Genomic DNA, 16,062 nt, shown 5'->3' on the forward strand with positions numbered 1-16,062 from the left:
ATACTGGACCCACTAAAAGTTTAAAGTATAAGAACTATATTTAATGTCATTTCTAAAATTAATCTTTATATTGAGGTGGTTCCCAGAAGAGACGAAAAACGTGTAAGAAGCTACACATATTATGACATTACAATGAACCATGTTATTATAGTTTTAGCTGGTGATGTTTAAAATCAAACATGGATGTGAATGTTGGACAGGGCAAGCTAGGTTCAGCCATTTTTTTAACTTTGAACACCTGAGTAACAAATGTCCAGAAGGCACTTGAGATAAGTATTGTTCACAACAATAAAGGAGTAAAAATTTTCACCAGATGGCTGAATGTGCAACGCTAATCATTTTGCCTTTGAAGTTATAGTCTGAATAACATACGATTTTCAAAAATCGAAGTTAAGTTATATCAGAGATCTCTGTTTTTATCAGAATGAACATCCGCCATATTCCCTACGAAGTAACCTTTGTTCACTGCTTTTACGATTGTCAGTAATTTCCCGACTAGTTTATCATGTTACTTGTGCCTGTAGCCTGCTAGTGTGCTTTAAGAAAAAGGTCACCGTACGTCGTGTGTTTTATAGTCCATCGAGTTGAACATGATGATTGTTTTAACTTCCAAATCGTTAATCATCCTCCATAGGTCGATCACTGTATCAGGGAGAGGCATCTGTGTCAAAATAAATGCCTCTTTTTGTTTGTGACTCTGAAATGTTGAAAAAGATGTTACTACATTGTAAAGTAGACGTCACCGCACTCCAGTTATTTTTTGTGCAATCATTCTGAAATGAAATTAAGAATTTTGTCGTCAGCCTGTCGTGATTTGTGGGTAGAATTAAATTACATTTTTAATGGTCGAACACAATGGATATTACCTTAGAAAATATGACCTTCATAAAACAGTAATAGGGTGCAGATCAATACATACTGAATAAAAGTTCAACAAGATAATGGCAACAATACCTTTATACTTCGCTATAAATATGCAAGTTAATTTTTCTGAGGCTTGAGAGTCAAGCATATCCCAGTCTATCAAGTAATCCTGATTGTGGTGTATGTAAGACATACATATAGAAAAATACTAACTGGCAGTACAACAGCGTTGATGTAGTCGTTTCGACTCGAGACTGGTGTACTGAGATGAATTCTGTGTCTGTCACCTGCAAAAGTAGTAAATATTCGATTAATTCAAACTTTAAATTCATATAGTCGAAATCAAATTCAACCATTTTAGCTGGGTATTATCTCTAGGAACAAATGTTGCAAACAATATGAAAAAAGACGTGAAGAGGAAATCGAAGATTAGAGGAACAGTGTTAAGTTGTCTGTCTTGTTTCTAGAAAGCATGTAAGATGCATGAAATGTTTTGTTTGAATTTTATTCCGTCTTGCATATTGTAAACATAACCTTGTAACACGTTTAACGCTTTTCTGAATAACATGATATTAAGGAAAAGACCAACACTTCGTTCCTACTACAAGAGAAATATCAGCGTGTTAAGTGATCATGGGATTGCAAACTTCAGCTATTGTCCACCTATAACTCGGAAAATGAAAATGACAGCCAGGTCTCTACAGAAAGAAATTTGGGATAAACACAGTTATTTGATAAAGTACGGTATGCTAACATTGTATTAATAATGTATATAAAAAAAGATAAATGAAAAAGAAAACAATGCTTATGACAATCGCTATTTGGTCGCCAAATTAGCTTTGATATATGCAGTTCACTGACAGAGAGTTCCATCATTATGATTTATGACATATCTCAGAATTTCTATTGGACTTAGGATAAATTTCTCTTGGTAAAGTAATTACATATATAGACTGCACATCTCTTTTTTGCGATATTGAATTTACTTTTGTTTGTTAGTAATTCTACCTATCTTTCTCTGACAGTCATGGTCACTTGAATAGTGTGTTTCTCAACATTTAATTGTTATTGGCGTTTCTGCTGTCCCATTACTGAGGATGCCAATAATGTTTTTTTTTATTATATTTTTTTTATACTAAATTTCCTGGTGTCTGTTTCATATTTCGGTGAATACCCAATTAAATACTGTTGAAGGTTTTCTTGTTATGTTGCTGGCAGATAGACTTTTATCAGTAAAATAATCTACTTTATATAAATATATATATATATATATATATATATATATATATATATATATATATATATATATATATATATATATATATATATGGTAGAGAGAGAGACAGAGACAGCGACTGAAAGAGAAAGATAGATAACCTGGCAATATACTGTCGTCTCTATTTTTAGCCTTGTTTTCAGGTTTCCTGGCAGCACTGTACTCATCGCGAGCTGAATTCACTTCCCTTCCTTCGTCATCCTCCATTGTCATGGTAACATACACTGCTTCATGGTTTATAACTTCAGTCTGCAACCTCTGAAAGCAAGCGACATGGTACATTAAGGGATATTTCTGTAAGTGAGCAGTATGGTGGGGTAAAGGATACTCAGTCTGCAACCTCTGAAAGCAAGCGACATGGTACATTAAGGGATATCTCCCTAAGTGAGCAGTATGGTGGGGTAAAGGATACTCAGTCTGCAACCTCTGAAAGCAAGCGACATGGTACATTAAGGGATATCTCCCTAAGTGAGCAGTATGGTGGGTTAAAGGATACTCAGTCTGCAACCTCTAATTAAAATGTTAATAATATGCAACGCAACAATAGCATAATATGGCGTATAATATGCAAACATGCGGCAGTCTTTGGTAATAAAAATTGCGTAGAGTTTATTATGGTAGTAGACTTTTTTTTTATTGTGCTCATGTTTCAACTTTGAAAGAAAACATGGAAATAATCAAAATGTGTTGTTATAATATTAAGAGTAATGTCATATAGATTAACATTTTTGGATGTTCTGTACATTAATTAGTGTTGAGTGATGTTATAATTAATAGAGCAAATTACAGGTCAATACTAATTACAGGTCAATACTAATTACAGGTCAATACTAATGGCAATGCACTATGAAAGACAATGTCAGTACTCAACCTCGTATTCCAATTGCAATTTAAGTTTCCCACTGTCACCATCCTCTTCCAGTAGTTCTTTGTATACTTTAGGAAAATTGTTAGAAGCAGTCGCAGTTCCAGATAACATCAAAGCTTCAGCAAGTGTTTCATGAAGGAAACAATACTGTTCCTGTGATTAACATAAAACAAATGTTATTTTTATATATCTATAAATGTAGAGACACATCTCGTATGCTTACAACTTGAACAGAATCAGATTGCGCGATCTACCGTGAAAATAAGACATTAGATTCCAATAATGATTTGCTCCCTGAAGTAAAACATACTAGAAAATAAGGCCCATCCTATATTTAATGAATATCGATATATATATATATATATATATATATATATATATATATATATATATATATATATATATATGTGTGTGTGTGTGTGTGTGTGTGTGTGTGTGTGTGTTTGCGTATCTGTAGAAAATTATGTTTCCCAAGAAAAAATAAATCTTCGGAGTTAAATTTGTTTCTTGGTTAATAGCAGATCTTATTACCTTATGGGTATTACCACTGTGTCGCTAATCTAGACCGCCTAACTTAAATGTCAGCAATAAAAGTTACCTATTTCAGTCACGACTGGAGCGGAATTGTACCTTGTGAGTGTTTGATGTAACTGCTGGTAGGTTTGGAATACTTGTCCATATAACATTCTGTTAGTATTATCCATAAAACATATTTAACTTACTCAGTCCTAATGATTGAGGTAAGAGGTAGAGTGAACTACATGGTCTTACGTCAGAGATCAATCTTGATACCATTAGGTATGTGAGGCTGCTTTAAATCTTTACAGCAAGAAATATCTCCACCTGCCGACCAACAATAACCTTAGACGTCAGCCTGTTCTGCTGGAACAGCTTGTACACCAGGTGAAAATTAGCCGTTTGGAATAAAAGATATCTGATCACACAACTTGTATAATGTCAGGAAGCAGTTGTACTCTAATGTTATGTTCGAGGATGCTGTTGTACCCACATTATCCGAGATGCGCAAATACATTCTACTGGCCTTGGGTTAGGTCTCTACATGGATCGCTGCCAGCCAGAAAGATAGAACCACAGCTGATATTAAAAAAATTCCCCTTCAGTGGTAGAAATAAAGGAGATATCACTCTTCGCATCGTCTCGGTTCGTTTCAGGTACCACATCGGGTCCTCAGAGTGAGCCCAAGATGTAGGGTTCAGAAAGGAAGAGTCTTAACAAGTAAAACGTATTACCCATGAGCATAAGCATTTTCTTCGCAATAAAAGCAGGAGTCTTCATAAGTGAAATCGAACCATCTAGCGAAACTGTGGACAGCTGCGATCGACTGACGAGCAATTTATCTGTAATCTTCCTTGTTAAAGCTAAAGAAAAATAGAACTATGTTTTATAATAGAAATGGGCCATAAAAATAGAGCTTCAGATGGTGTTGTATTCAACCATGTCAGAAAACATAGTATATTTCATTCCAGGATAGGGCTAAAGCCTTTGGAGGTGACAAGTAAAAGTTTGACACAATGTCGTAGAGGTCTTTGATTTGTCATATTTTACGCCACTGAGTGATTACGTAATGTGTTTGAGAATTTGGAACGGTAATCTTTGCATAGTGATGAGTGTCACGGAATTGTGTAGGAGTTATATCAATATGTATATGTTGTCAAAAATGTACTCGGGTTTCGTTGCCGCGTACAGCGTCACCCGAGGGTGGTATATTTCCGCTTAGTTATTTCGAAATCCTGAGCGAAACTCAGACCATGCTGCACGAACAAATGGCTTGCAGCGGGGAAACTAAGTACCTAGCTGCGCATCTGTCACAGCTAGTGTACTTATAGAGCAAATTCTCGAAAAACGTCACATTACGCCAAGTCTTGTCAGGACGCTCACCCCTTTGCAGGAGCAAATCTCCAGCTGTAGAGGTAATGAAATTCTTTATTATTATTCATCTATATGACAGAATTGTTTTATACTTTAGATGTTTTAGAACCTTAATGTTTCAAAAAGACTTCTATCTGCAAACATATTCATTGAATACAGTAGCTAACGAGCAGGAAACATAAATTTATTCTAAATTCTACGGAGAGTCAATACCTAGGTTATACAACGCTATATTATAACTACTATGGTCTGCTTCGAGTTAGCTATTTGTTGCAACCGAACTGACAACTTGTATTTAATTATACAATGTTTGCATTAAACGATTAATGTATTGGGTAATGAATTCATGTGCGCGCATGCGCTACATATATGACTGAAGAAGTACTTAACTGTGTCATATGTACTACACGGTTTAGTTGTTATCATTTTAGCTGCCTAAATGCCATGCCTTGTATATGGTTTGATGTGGAGTCACCAGCTGTAGAGCTGCTTATACATGCCTGCCATGCCTTGTACATCGTTTGATGTGGAGTCACAGAACTCCGTGGGGGTTACTGTGACGTATGCGCTGTGTTTGGTGACGTTGGATCGGAAGAGGGGACTGGTTTTCTTCTGTGCGAGGGACCAGGTCTTAGCGACCAACGGGTCTGTGAGGTGACGGATCCTTCAGCAGACTGACAGGAGCGGACCATGCGTGTGTGCTTCTCTTGCCATTTACTAGAGCGCGTGGAACCGGAGTTAACATCTTGGTCGTCAAATGGGCGCCAAGATAGTTGTAGTGTTCCATGTTATTTCCACAATTGCATTTATGTTGTTGTAGAGTTTAACGCCATTTTCCAGCACACGATAGGCTATACATGGCGGCCAGTATTAATGGTGGAGGAAGAATCCGGGAAATCCCCTGAAAGAACCACCGACCCTCGAGAAGCTACTGGCAAGCTTTCTCACATACCCACATTGGCTGAATCCTAGACTCGAACCCACGCAGACAGAGGTGAGATGGCAGTGATCCGTAACGGACAGCGCTTTAGACCACTCGGCCTCTTGGGGCCCCCAATTGCATTTATGTCATTCATTCCTATTATGTCGTTATATGAACGATCGATAGGTTCATGTCATTCATTCCTATTGTTATATCGTTATATGAATGATCGATAGGTTCATAATGTCATTCATCCCTATTGCTATGTCGGTATATGAACGATCGATAGGTTCATCATTCCATTCATTAATATCGTTATATGAACGATCGATAGGTTCGTCATTTCATGTCATTCATTCCTATTGTTATGTCGTTATATGAACGATCGATAGGTTCATGTCATTCATCCCTATTAAATTGTTATATGAAAGATCGATACGTTGATAATTACACATATTGTTATATCGTTATATGAACGATCGATAGGCGAATAATTACACGTATTGCTATATCGTTATGTGAACGATCGATAGGTTTATGTTTATTCCTATTGCAATGCCGTTGTGTGAACGATTGATAGGTTTGTTATTCATTCCTATTGCAATGCCGTTGTGTGAACGATCGATGGTCTTATAATAATTCCTATTGCAATGCAGTTGTGTGAACGATCGATAGGTTTATGATGTTGTTCATTCCTATTGCAATGCCGTTGTGTGAACGATCGGTAGGTTTATAATGTTATTAATTCCTATTGCAATGCCGTTATGTGAACGATTGATAGGTTTCATCATTTCATTCATTCCTATTTCAATATCTGGTTACGATCGATAGGTTCGTAATTTGCACTGCTTTTCAATATCGTTTTATGAACGATAGGTTAGTAATTTACACTGCTTTTCTAAATCGTTATTTGAACGATACATAATTACATTCTTTTCTAAATCGTTATTTGAACGATACATGATTACATTCTTTCCTAAATCGTTATTTGAATGATACATGATTACATTCTTTTCTGAATCGTTATTTGAACGATACATAATTACATTCTTTTCTGAATCGTTATTTGAACGATACATAATTACATTCTTTTCTGAATCGTTATTTGAACGATACATAATTACATTCTTTTCTGAATCGTTATTTGAACGATACATTGTTACATTCTTTTCTAAATCGTTATTTGAACAATACCTTCAAGACTTTTTATATTGAGGTGTAGGTCATTTTTATTTTGTTGATCAGTGATAGGAATTCACGTTTGTTTTGAAATTCCATTCGTTAAATTAATGTGAAGTTTTGTTTTCTTCGTTGAGTTAATTGTTGATAGTTCCATGTTAGGAACTTTATAATTTTCCTTATCTTTTGATTATAATGGTGTCAGATTTGTTATATTTAAATTGCGTTTATAAATAAACATCTTTGTAAACGCAGTTGCTTTTGGTGTCTTCCCTAATCCAGTCCCAACCCGGCTTCATCCTGTGACAATGAGCGTTCACGTCTTAACCTAGAAAAGCCACAAGAGAAAGTTGGCTATTTGTGTTATCGATGTTTTGAGGGGATTAATCGTTTTCCGGGCCACCTCCCCTTATACACTTTCAGAGTGGTGGTTCTTATTGAAATAGCAATTATTTCCACCAATTATTCTGAAAAAATTTCCTCCAAAACCTTTTTTGATCTGATCTCAATGTGCACGTTTAACATATCTGGGTTTCAATGAAACATGTGCCATTACTGTTGCTTGTTTTGAGCAGACGAGGAAAGAATTTCCACTGCTATGTTTAGCATGTCGTTGAGTGGAGTAATAAGGATAAGACGATCATAAGACGTTTTGTAATAAGTGGTTTTGGAGGGTAAGCTCCGACTTCCCGAGATTTCGAATCTAAGTGACAGAGCTTATACTATCCAGGCCTTCAGATATAGAGCTGGAGAGACAAGACAAGAAGCTTAGCATTCCACCTTGTTGCATAATAGATTCACGAGTGATCCTCCCCCGTGGTCACGTGTTCGGCTGAATAGCGAGGGATGAATCGATCACTTAGTTTGGCTTACATCCTTATGTCGAAACAACGCGCCCGCCAATAGAATAAGCCTGCCCAGAATGTGACGGGATTGAACGTGGATTTGTCATTGATGTGATAAAATCCCAATCCAGGAGGTACAATTCTGAGAATTTTTGTCAACTGTCCCGCCTGCGTGCCAACTGGTATAATTCACAACGGTGGAGTTGTCTCATATAATGAGGTTGCCCGTTTCAGAAAGTGTCTCCTGCCACCAACGAGATCTATTCCTTCTGACCTTCATCTATAGAAAATTGGCGTGTTATAGTTTGTACTGGTTTCCCGAAACGATCTCAGGAAGTGAGCACCCTAGCCCGTCGTAATAGCACTAGTTCAAGAACTTGCAAGGAAACATCCTTCCGTAAACGAAATTAGCTTCTTAAGTATGCTGTGACGTAATCTGATGTATTTGAAAACTAGCACTGTTTCCTGAGCGGGCAAAACGTCTGTTGCCACTGGGTAATATTATCATTTGCAATGGTCTGATAAACAGGCAATCCAGGAGGATGAGATCAGTTGCCACACAGATGAGATATAATAGGCGAGGGAATTGTTGTTCTAAGATACGATACTTGGACTTAGATATGATTCGTTGAGAGGATTAAAGACATGATGGGAATGACTTTCGAAGGTCATTTAACATGTATGTGAGTCGTTGCTGTGAAAGTTAAGGTCTTTTGAAAATTAGGCATTAATTTTGCCTTTCTAAGCACTGCAGCAATAAATCTGCTACTCGACAAAATTGATGTAACTATCTGAACGGGGGTTGGTCTTTTCGCCAATATCTCGAAAGATGGTGGAACTTTATACATCGCCTCGGACGGAGCAGGAGAAGACGGGACAAATTCAAGATGTAGAAGATGAAACCATCCTCAATCGATGCTGGGAAGACCAAGTTATCGTTTGATTGCGTTATAACTATAGAAGTTTTGAGCGAGAATGTTCTTGTATTGAGGGATGAGGCGAGAGATGCCTCTGCCAATACCTGTAACAGTGCTGGCGCGACTTGCAAAAACTGACGGAGAACTAAACGAAACGTTTGTGAGCGCTGATATAACGTGATTACAAGACGATCGCTGACTGTATCATCCCTAGTCCGGGTAGGATATTTGGTATTCTGGACTATTAAATCTCCGCAGCCGCTTTGATATTGGTAAAACGATATAAATCGTCTCAGAACGATTCGAAGTTGGCTTATAAAGGTACCAGGTCCATATGTATCCGTAACAGGTATGAAACAATTCGTGGCTGTGGACCGACTTGGGTATGTAATAGTGACGAGGATCGAGATGCATATTATTAGAGCCTTATTAGGAATAGTCAGTAATATGTGTCCTATTACGTGAACAGAATTCTGTCTTGACGGAACAGGGCCATCATGAACCAGTACGTGATGCCAGTGCGTATTAGGCGATAATAGATGACCGATGCAGTGTCCTAACCCGTACTGACCGCTGTCAACCTCTCTTTTTAGCCATCATTGTCCAAACACGAATTATCTGTTTTCAGGCGGAAGAAATAGGGTTACTGGTGGAATGTCAGCTGCTATACTTGGGATGTTCTCCTCGCTGTTAGTAAGCTTCTTCGTCATCTCCTTATTCGGTGTGCTCTTTCTGGCAAAGACGTTAGTATTTATTCTCTTTCCGTTGTGTACAGATGTCGCATGCAGGGTTTGAATTGCACGTCACAATTTCCGGACATCATTCATGGTTATCCTCAGTCAGATTAAAGCTACAGCACTTGGAGTAATTGGAGAAATTAGACTTGAGCACTGAGGCAACACCTCTAAGTGCAGACAAAACGGCAGTTTATACAGGGGGAATAAATTAAAAGTAGCGTAAACATACATTAAAGTGGATGCTAATGAGCAACAGAAAAGCCTATAATACTTACATAAAAATCCATTTTGGTCTCTAAATATTAGAGAGTCAGTTGCATATTTCTTGTAATAGGTGAAATTCTCATTATTTGAACGAACGTACTGATTACGTGGGCATGAAAATCAAAAGACACCGATATATGTATATCGTACCACGATGTTGGGTTATAATAAGGTTGACAACTGCTTCCCAGAGAGAAAAGCTCGAGAAATAAGTTGAAAAAGATGGATTATACTCCCCTGTGTCAGAAAAATCATAAACCCTTATATAACATGGAAAGGTACTACTAGAAGACATTGTTTTGATAGGTTTCTAAAGAAGCCTGCTTTGCCAGCAACAGTGATTTGGATAATGTACCATCTAGCCAAAGTAGGATTACTAGTATCTAACTTCCACCTCTGTGGGCGCACAGCTATTAGCTATTAATAGCTAAGTGTTAGCTTGAAAGGGTTGGATCTGCGAGGTAGTGGTTGTTCTCCTAAAATATTGTGATCGGGTGAAGTATTTGAAGAAGAAACTCCGAAGCTCTAAATACAATTGAAACTTTTGTCCAATAATTAGGTATGTCAGAAGAAACGAAAATATTCTCCATCAGCACTGAGTATAAAGTATGGATTGACTATGATCATAAAAAATTTACCTTCTAATAAAATACAACATTAGACCATCGTCCTATAACAGTTTGACTAAAATATATGCCCTTCTAAAGTTAAATGTCCAGGAAAAGAAGTCGATTGGTCATAACCGATAATTAATTAAAGACGGTGTATTTACATAAGAGTATATTTTACATTTTAAAGAACGAATCTCTGAATCAGAACCACTTTATCTCGTTCAAAAGTAAATTCTTGTCTAACCCGTTAATGTCTAGAAAAATTAAATTAATTATGCAAGCAACTAAAGTAAATTAATATTATATGCACTTATTAAAGCATCATTTCTTAAGCAAAATAAAACCGTACGTGAAGCAATCTTGGACAGTCAGCTTTGGTATTTTCGATCAAGATTTTCCATATAACAAAATGTTATTGTTTGTTGTCATTTTGGTCATAGATGTAAAAAAAATATAAGAATGAAAAATTCTAAAGGTTATTATAACCTTTGTTTGCACCATGTTAACTCTCTGGCGTCGTAGGTTAGACACGCACGCCGATACGTTCACGTGTCCTTCGGCCTTTCCTTGGCTAACTAGATAGTCTAAGGCAATGTAGGTTCCCGTCCGACCAATTCCTGCACTACATTAATCAATAAAACAAACAGCACATTGTCTCATAATTGTCACAGGTGTTTTGTGCAGAACGATTATTTCACAATCTACAGAAGAGACACAAAATGTATTTACAGTAATTAACACATCCAAAGAATACTAAAGGAAGGTACTAAATAAGACATAATACGAGTCGATCACACAATATAGAAGAACAAATACTCGTCACCCTACGATCACATATTATAATCGATCCCGAATAGAGAACAGAATCCTTTAAATTCTTTGTAACAAAACAAACATACATAGAAGAGTAAAAACTCTATATATACTGCAATAATGATGCAAATAATTACATTCAAGCAAGTTTATGAACATATTCAGTAGATTTAATAAAGGGCATATTTAATTGTCTGTATATGGAGTATATAAAGATTGTATGTTTTGTTTTTAATTTTAAACGCAAATATGATAAAAAGCAATGTTCTCTATGACCATTACAAAATTCCTAGAACCAGTTGGTTAACGTGCCAAAGAGGCAACACAAACCTGCAATGGACTACGATGGGTTGCTTTGTAGGCATTTTATTCACCCTGTTCCATAACTGAACAATAGATGATGCAGTTTTTGGTACACCCTTGTCAGGCCACGCCGTGTAGTGGAAATGAGACAGCTGTGTAGATTGTTTATTCTGAAAGGCAAAATCGTAATTAAAGTAGTGTTCACGTGCATAAATAATTTTGAAATGTTTCAGTTAGGATTATATCTAGCAAAAGGGACTGATAATTTCAATAACCGATGTGCCTACTGGTTTCAATATTGACATTGGTAAAATTCAAAGCCAAGTATATAATAGCAAATGCAACTAAAACAATTTGTCAGAACTTTGTTCAAAATATTTGATGTTGTTATTACATAACGGAGATAGTCCACTAGTCTTTTGATTTACGCGTTAGAGATCTTACTCACTACAGACATTTCTAGTGTACGAATTTCGTAGTCCGCAAAAGAATCTGTATCAAGCAGTTTGACTGTAACACTGCCAAAAGTCAAAGTTTGTCCTTCTTCTTCCGGCCAATACAATTCACATTTATGCTGTAAGAAAAAGAAAATCAATCACATTTCTATATTTAATATTTTAAAACGTCGAAATATCAAATATTTCCATCCTAGTCATTAAAAATCAAGATAACAGCATAGGCTTCCAACATAATGTGGTTCATATGAACGATTGAATTCATACAGAATCTTGTGAAACTGCACACAGTAAATGTAACCCCAAAAGCTTTTTTAATGGGGAAAAAACATTGGGTAAAATATTTCAGGAACAGCAACAACATAATAAAAATAATACTAATACTAATACTAATGCTACTACTACTAATAATAATATAGTTTAGTTAACTTACTTTTCCACCTTCCACTAGCCCCGTCAGCATCACAATTTTTTCGACTCTATATTGCCACAACATCCGCCAAAAATCATTGATGTTATCTTTGGTTGTACCTTAAATAGATTGTTTTTGCTGTTAATATACCAGAGTGAGCTGATGTCTTTTTGCATTTTGAGGCACACAGACAAATGAAGTTTTTTTGGCGCTGTGATTAGTAGAATACCCAGCTAACGATGTTAGGATTCAAACCAATGTCTTTCGGACAGAAAGTCGGGCACTTTAACCATTGCTATACTGTGGTTACTTTAATAAATCCACCTTATAGAGAACTGTAACATTCATTTAAAATGAATAATTATATAATCATAAACTCCATGATCACAATATTGGAAAATGATAATTAAAAGGAAGCACGAGACAGAATGCGATCTGGTAAGTATGGAAACGATCGTAATACAGGCGTTTGTCCTGCGAAATCTTAGAAAAGTCATGTACAGGTTGGTAAAGCCTTGATATGCACTGTATTATTTCATTGTGTCTTCAAACTATATGCATCAAGATACTTCATTTCTGTATGTAAAGGCTATTTTAAGACGGTCCATTAGGTATAACCTTCCAGTTTTCTGAAAAATTAATCACTCAACTAAAAGTGAATAGTTGAAACCAGGTAAATAAATTTCCATGTCGGTTAGAATGCGTCAATTCCTATACAAATCGGCCGTTTGTGCAAGTCCCTGGTTTAACTTTATGCTTGACTTTGCAGGTAAAATTGGTTCAATGTTAGATTTTTCTAGCTGGCCTGTTATTTTAATGTTTGCAAGTGATGACCTAATACCAGTCACACTCATAATACCTTGCAAAAAGCTACCCAAATGGTTTGCAAAGGTGGCGCCGATTTGTTCTTTATTTTCTTTGCGTTTGCTGAAAATCATACTTCTGAGAGAAACTGAAATTATTTTGCTCATTATATAAGATTTATAGTTACCATTTTAATTTGTTGAAATATTTGCCAGAAGCCTTGAAGAATGCAAATACTTAACTGTGTTGAACTATACTTAAGTGACAGGCAAAACACAAACATACAAAGCAATAAGCAATAATGACGCTAAAACAGTTGTAACATGAGAAATCGTACCAAATATCTGGTATCTGCAGGTAGTTCCTGAATCATATCTATAAAAAGCAAAACAACACGGAGTAGATTTGACTCTACAATTGGTCCAAAACAGACGGCGGTAAATGATGAACCTTTAGTCATTTGTATGCTCCGCTGATTTCGTTGAAGTATTAGGAAATAAATATAAATGGTTAATATGTAATTAGTCGGGAAAGGTTACGGCTATAAATAACATATATCTGCGTAAAATAATATTGTTTATGATGAGAAAATCAGTTTTAAACATGCTCGCTCGTTCAATTAAGATGCAAGAAACCTTAACTAAAGTATAATATTTACCTTGAGAAGCTATATACATCTTATGATGCGAAAACCCCTGAAAATAGGACAGAAACAACGGATACTAAGTTGAATAAATAATACAGAGTGAATGAAAACGAATATGCAGATGAAGAATACGATGAAGGGAAGCAGATGGAAGAGTTGACAAGATAAATAATGCTGTTGGATGTCTTACATTTTCATCTAAATATATTGTCATGCACGTTCTGCTTTACTCACATTACTTAAAAAATATCTTCCAGACAAATGTATTGTCGTGATATTTAAAACAAAATTCTTTATTTACGAAAAGAAATGTGTACATGACAAACAAATTGCGTAAGCGAGGTTCGAGTAAATATCGTAAATTGGATCCGAATTTTATTATTGTTCTATTACTGTGCTAATAGCACTATTAAAAGTACTTATTATACATTATGAATAGTTTCCATTTTGGAGGAGTATTTCGTAAATAGCTAAACTAAACAATCTATCTGTGTTAATAGCTTTAAGGTTCTTAATCTTTCTATCAAAACAATTCTGTGCAAATTGCAAACACTAACGTCAATAAAGGACGCGTTGATATAGTCATTGTGATCCTCTGCCAATGGCTCCAGTACCACTCTGTTTACATCATCTAACGAGAAAAAATAAATTAACTCAGGGAAAGAGCTTTGAAAATCACATTGTTTTCTATTCCAGTTTCAACATTATTCTTCGAACTTTGAGGTAGTTAGGCGTTATCTCCGCAAGTCGAAGAGACATGAAGAGGATTATTTTCTTCAAAAATTCCTCATTTCATGAAGACTTTTGATATAGTAATGTGCATAGATAGAACATATTATACATATACTTGAGTATGCAAGCTTTTTCCTACATTAAAATAAAATGTAATATTGACTTGATTTTGGTAGTGTTTCATCACAGTCTATAAAGCCATATTAGCACAGCTACTCATGAGTATGATTCAATTCACATTCGTGACCTACATATAATTTACCTTAAATGGACCTTTTATATACTTGTCTTATATATTCTCCTGCATTTGGTTCAGTATGTTCAAACTAGTTCCAATTTTTGACAAACTTTCTCTATAATTGTCACAAAACGTTAAATCGGTATCAATAAATTTCGTTCTCTATAACATATAATCGTCTCTATTAGTTCATGATATAAAATATGCTATATTATTAGTAACATTTAAGTTCAATTGAGATGTAACACCCTTTCAAGAGGCTGAATGTATCATTCTATAAACGAACGTAGCGCTAAAATGAACATTCATCCCTAAATCTCAGACTAATAAATAATTACCGTATCAATTAACGTATCAATTAACGCATCAATGCCCAGAAAAGTGTAATAGATGAATTAGAATACAATAAACTACTGTATTAAAAACAAAAACAAAAACAGAACGAACAAATACTCTGTGCGTTGCTAGTATTCTAATAATGGAAAACGTAACATACATGCATAGAGGTGCTTGTATCTGTTTTTAGTCCTATTTTCAGGACGGAGGGCGACAGTGGTCGGAAGCTGTGAGCCTGACGGAAATTTCTGAAGAAAATAAAAAGTCACCGTATTGATTCACTTCTTATCGTGATGCTTATATGACAAGAAAGATATATTTGTGTAAGGCATTATGTAAAAATTATAATAGCAGTTTTAAATGGAATCGTATCATACCTAGTTTTAAACCAAATCGTATCATACCTAGTTATAAACGGAATCGTTTCGTGCATAGCTTTAAATGGAATCGTATCATTCCAAGTTCAAATGGAATCGTATCATACCAAGGCTAATTGTACCATGGTAGCATACTATATTAGAATTTTGGAAACCAACTGTTATAAGAGACTTATTTAATAAGTGAATAATAATTCACTTTACAATAACGTCAATTGCGTCAATGCATCTCTTAATGTGATCCATAGCACCACTAATCACTTTCTCACTAGGATTATCCACTTATAGTTTAACTGGTGCTTTGTCATGGAGTAGATTAATACCATGGGCACGGCATTGTTTCACAACTTTTGGCAACACTTTGGGGCCATATAATTGTCCAGCAGCAGCGACAGGTACAGATGCCTGCATATACAGTATACAGTATATACAACTCTCGACAGTCCGGTTGTGCAGCGCGATTTGCTGTCTCTGCTCATTTTCACCCATTCAAATTTTATTATTTTCTCTTGATTCTGGTTCAGAACGCAAATGTCTGTTTTATTACATGTGACAATTTCAGTCAAACGTTTC

General features: G+C 35.7%; 1 protein-coding gene across 2 annotated transcripts in view; it reads right to left on the minus strand.

Moving 5' to 3' along the window:
* The window catches only part of LOC149798450 (uncharacterized), a 68,026-nt gene that overhangs the window by 7,013 nt on the left and 44,951 nt on the right, over positions 1-16,062 (minus strand). For both annotated transcript variants that reach the window (XM_089963641.1, XM_089963640.1), the window contains exons 16-26: positions 15,273-15,360; positions 14,364-14,437; positions 13,819-13,855; positions 12,378-12,475; positions 11,938-12,063; positions 11,517-11,659; positions 10,860-10,995; positions 3,012-3,161; positions 2,242-2,398; positions 1,078-1,151; positions 560-697 (exon numbers count right to left, since the gene is read on the minus strand). In XM_089963641.1, the coding sequence (XP_089819767.1) occupies positions 560-697; positions 1,078-1,151; positions 2,242-2,398; positions 3,012-3,161; positions 10,860-10,995; positions 11,517-11,659; positions 11,938-12,063; positions 12,378-12,475; positions 13,819-13,855; positions 14,364-14,437; positions 15,273-15,360 (1,221 nt within the window). The remainder of the gene's footprint in view (positions 1-559; positions 698-1,077; positions 1,152-2,241; positions 2,399-3,011; positions 3,162-10,859; positions 10,996-11,516; positions 11,660-11,937; positions 12,064-12,377; positions 12,476-13,818; positions 13,856-14,363; positions 14,438-15,272; positions 15,361-16,062) is intronic.

Source organism: Sinohyriopsis cumingii, chromosome 6, assembly GCF_028554795.1.
Source record: "Sinohyriopsis cumingii isolate HCF-2022 chromosome 6, ASM2855479v2, whole genome shotgun sequence".
NCBI lineage: Eukaryota > Metazoa > Mollusca > Bivalvia > Unionida > Unionidae > Sinohyriopsis > Sinohyriopsis cumingii.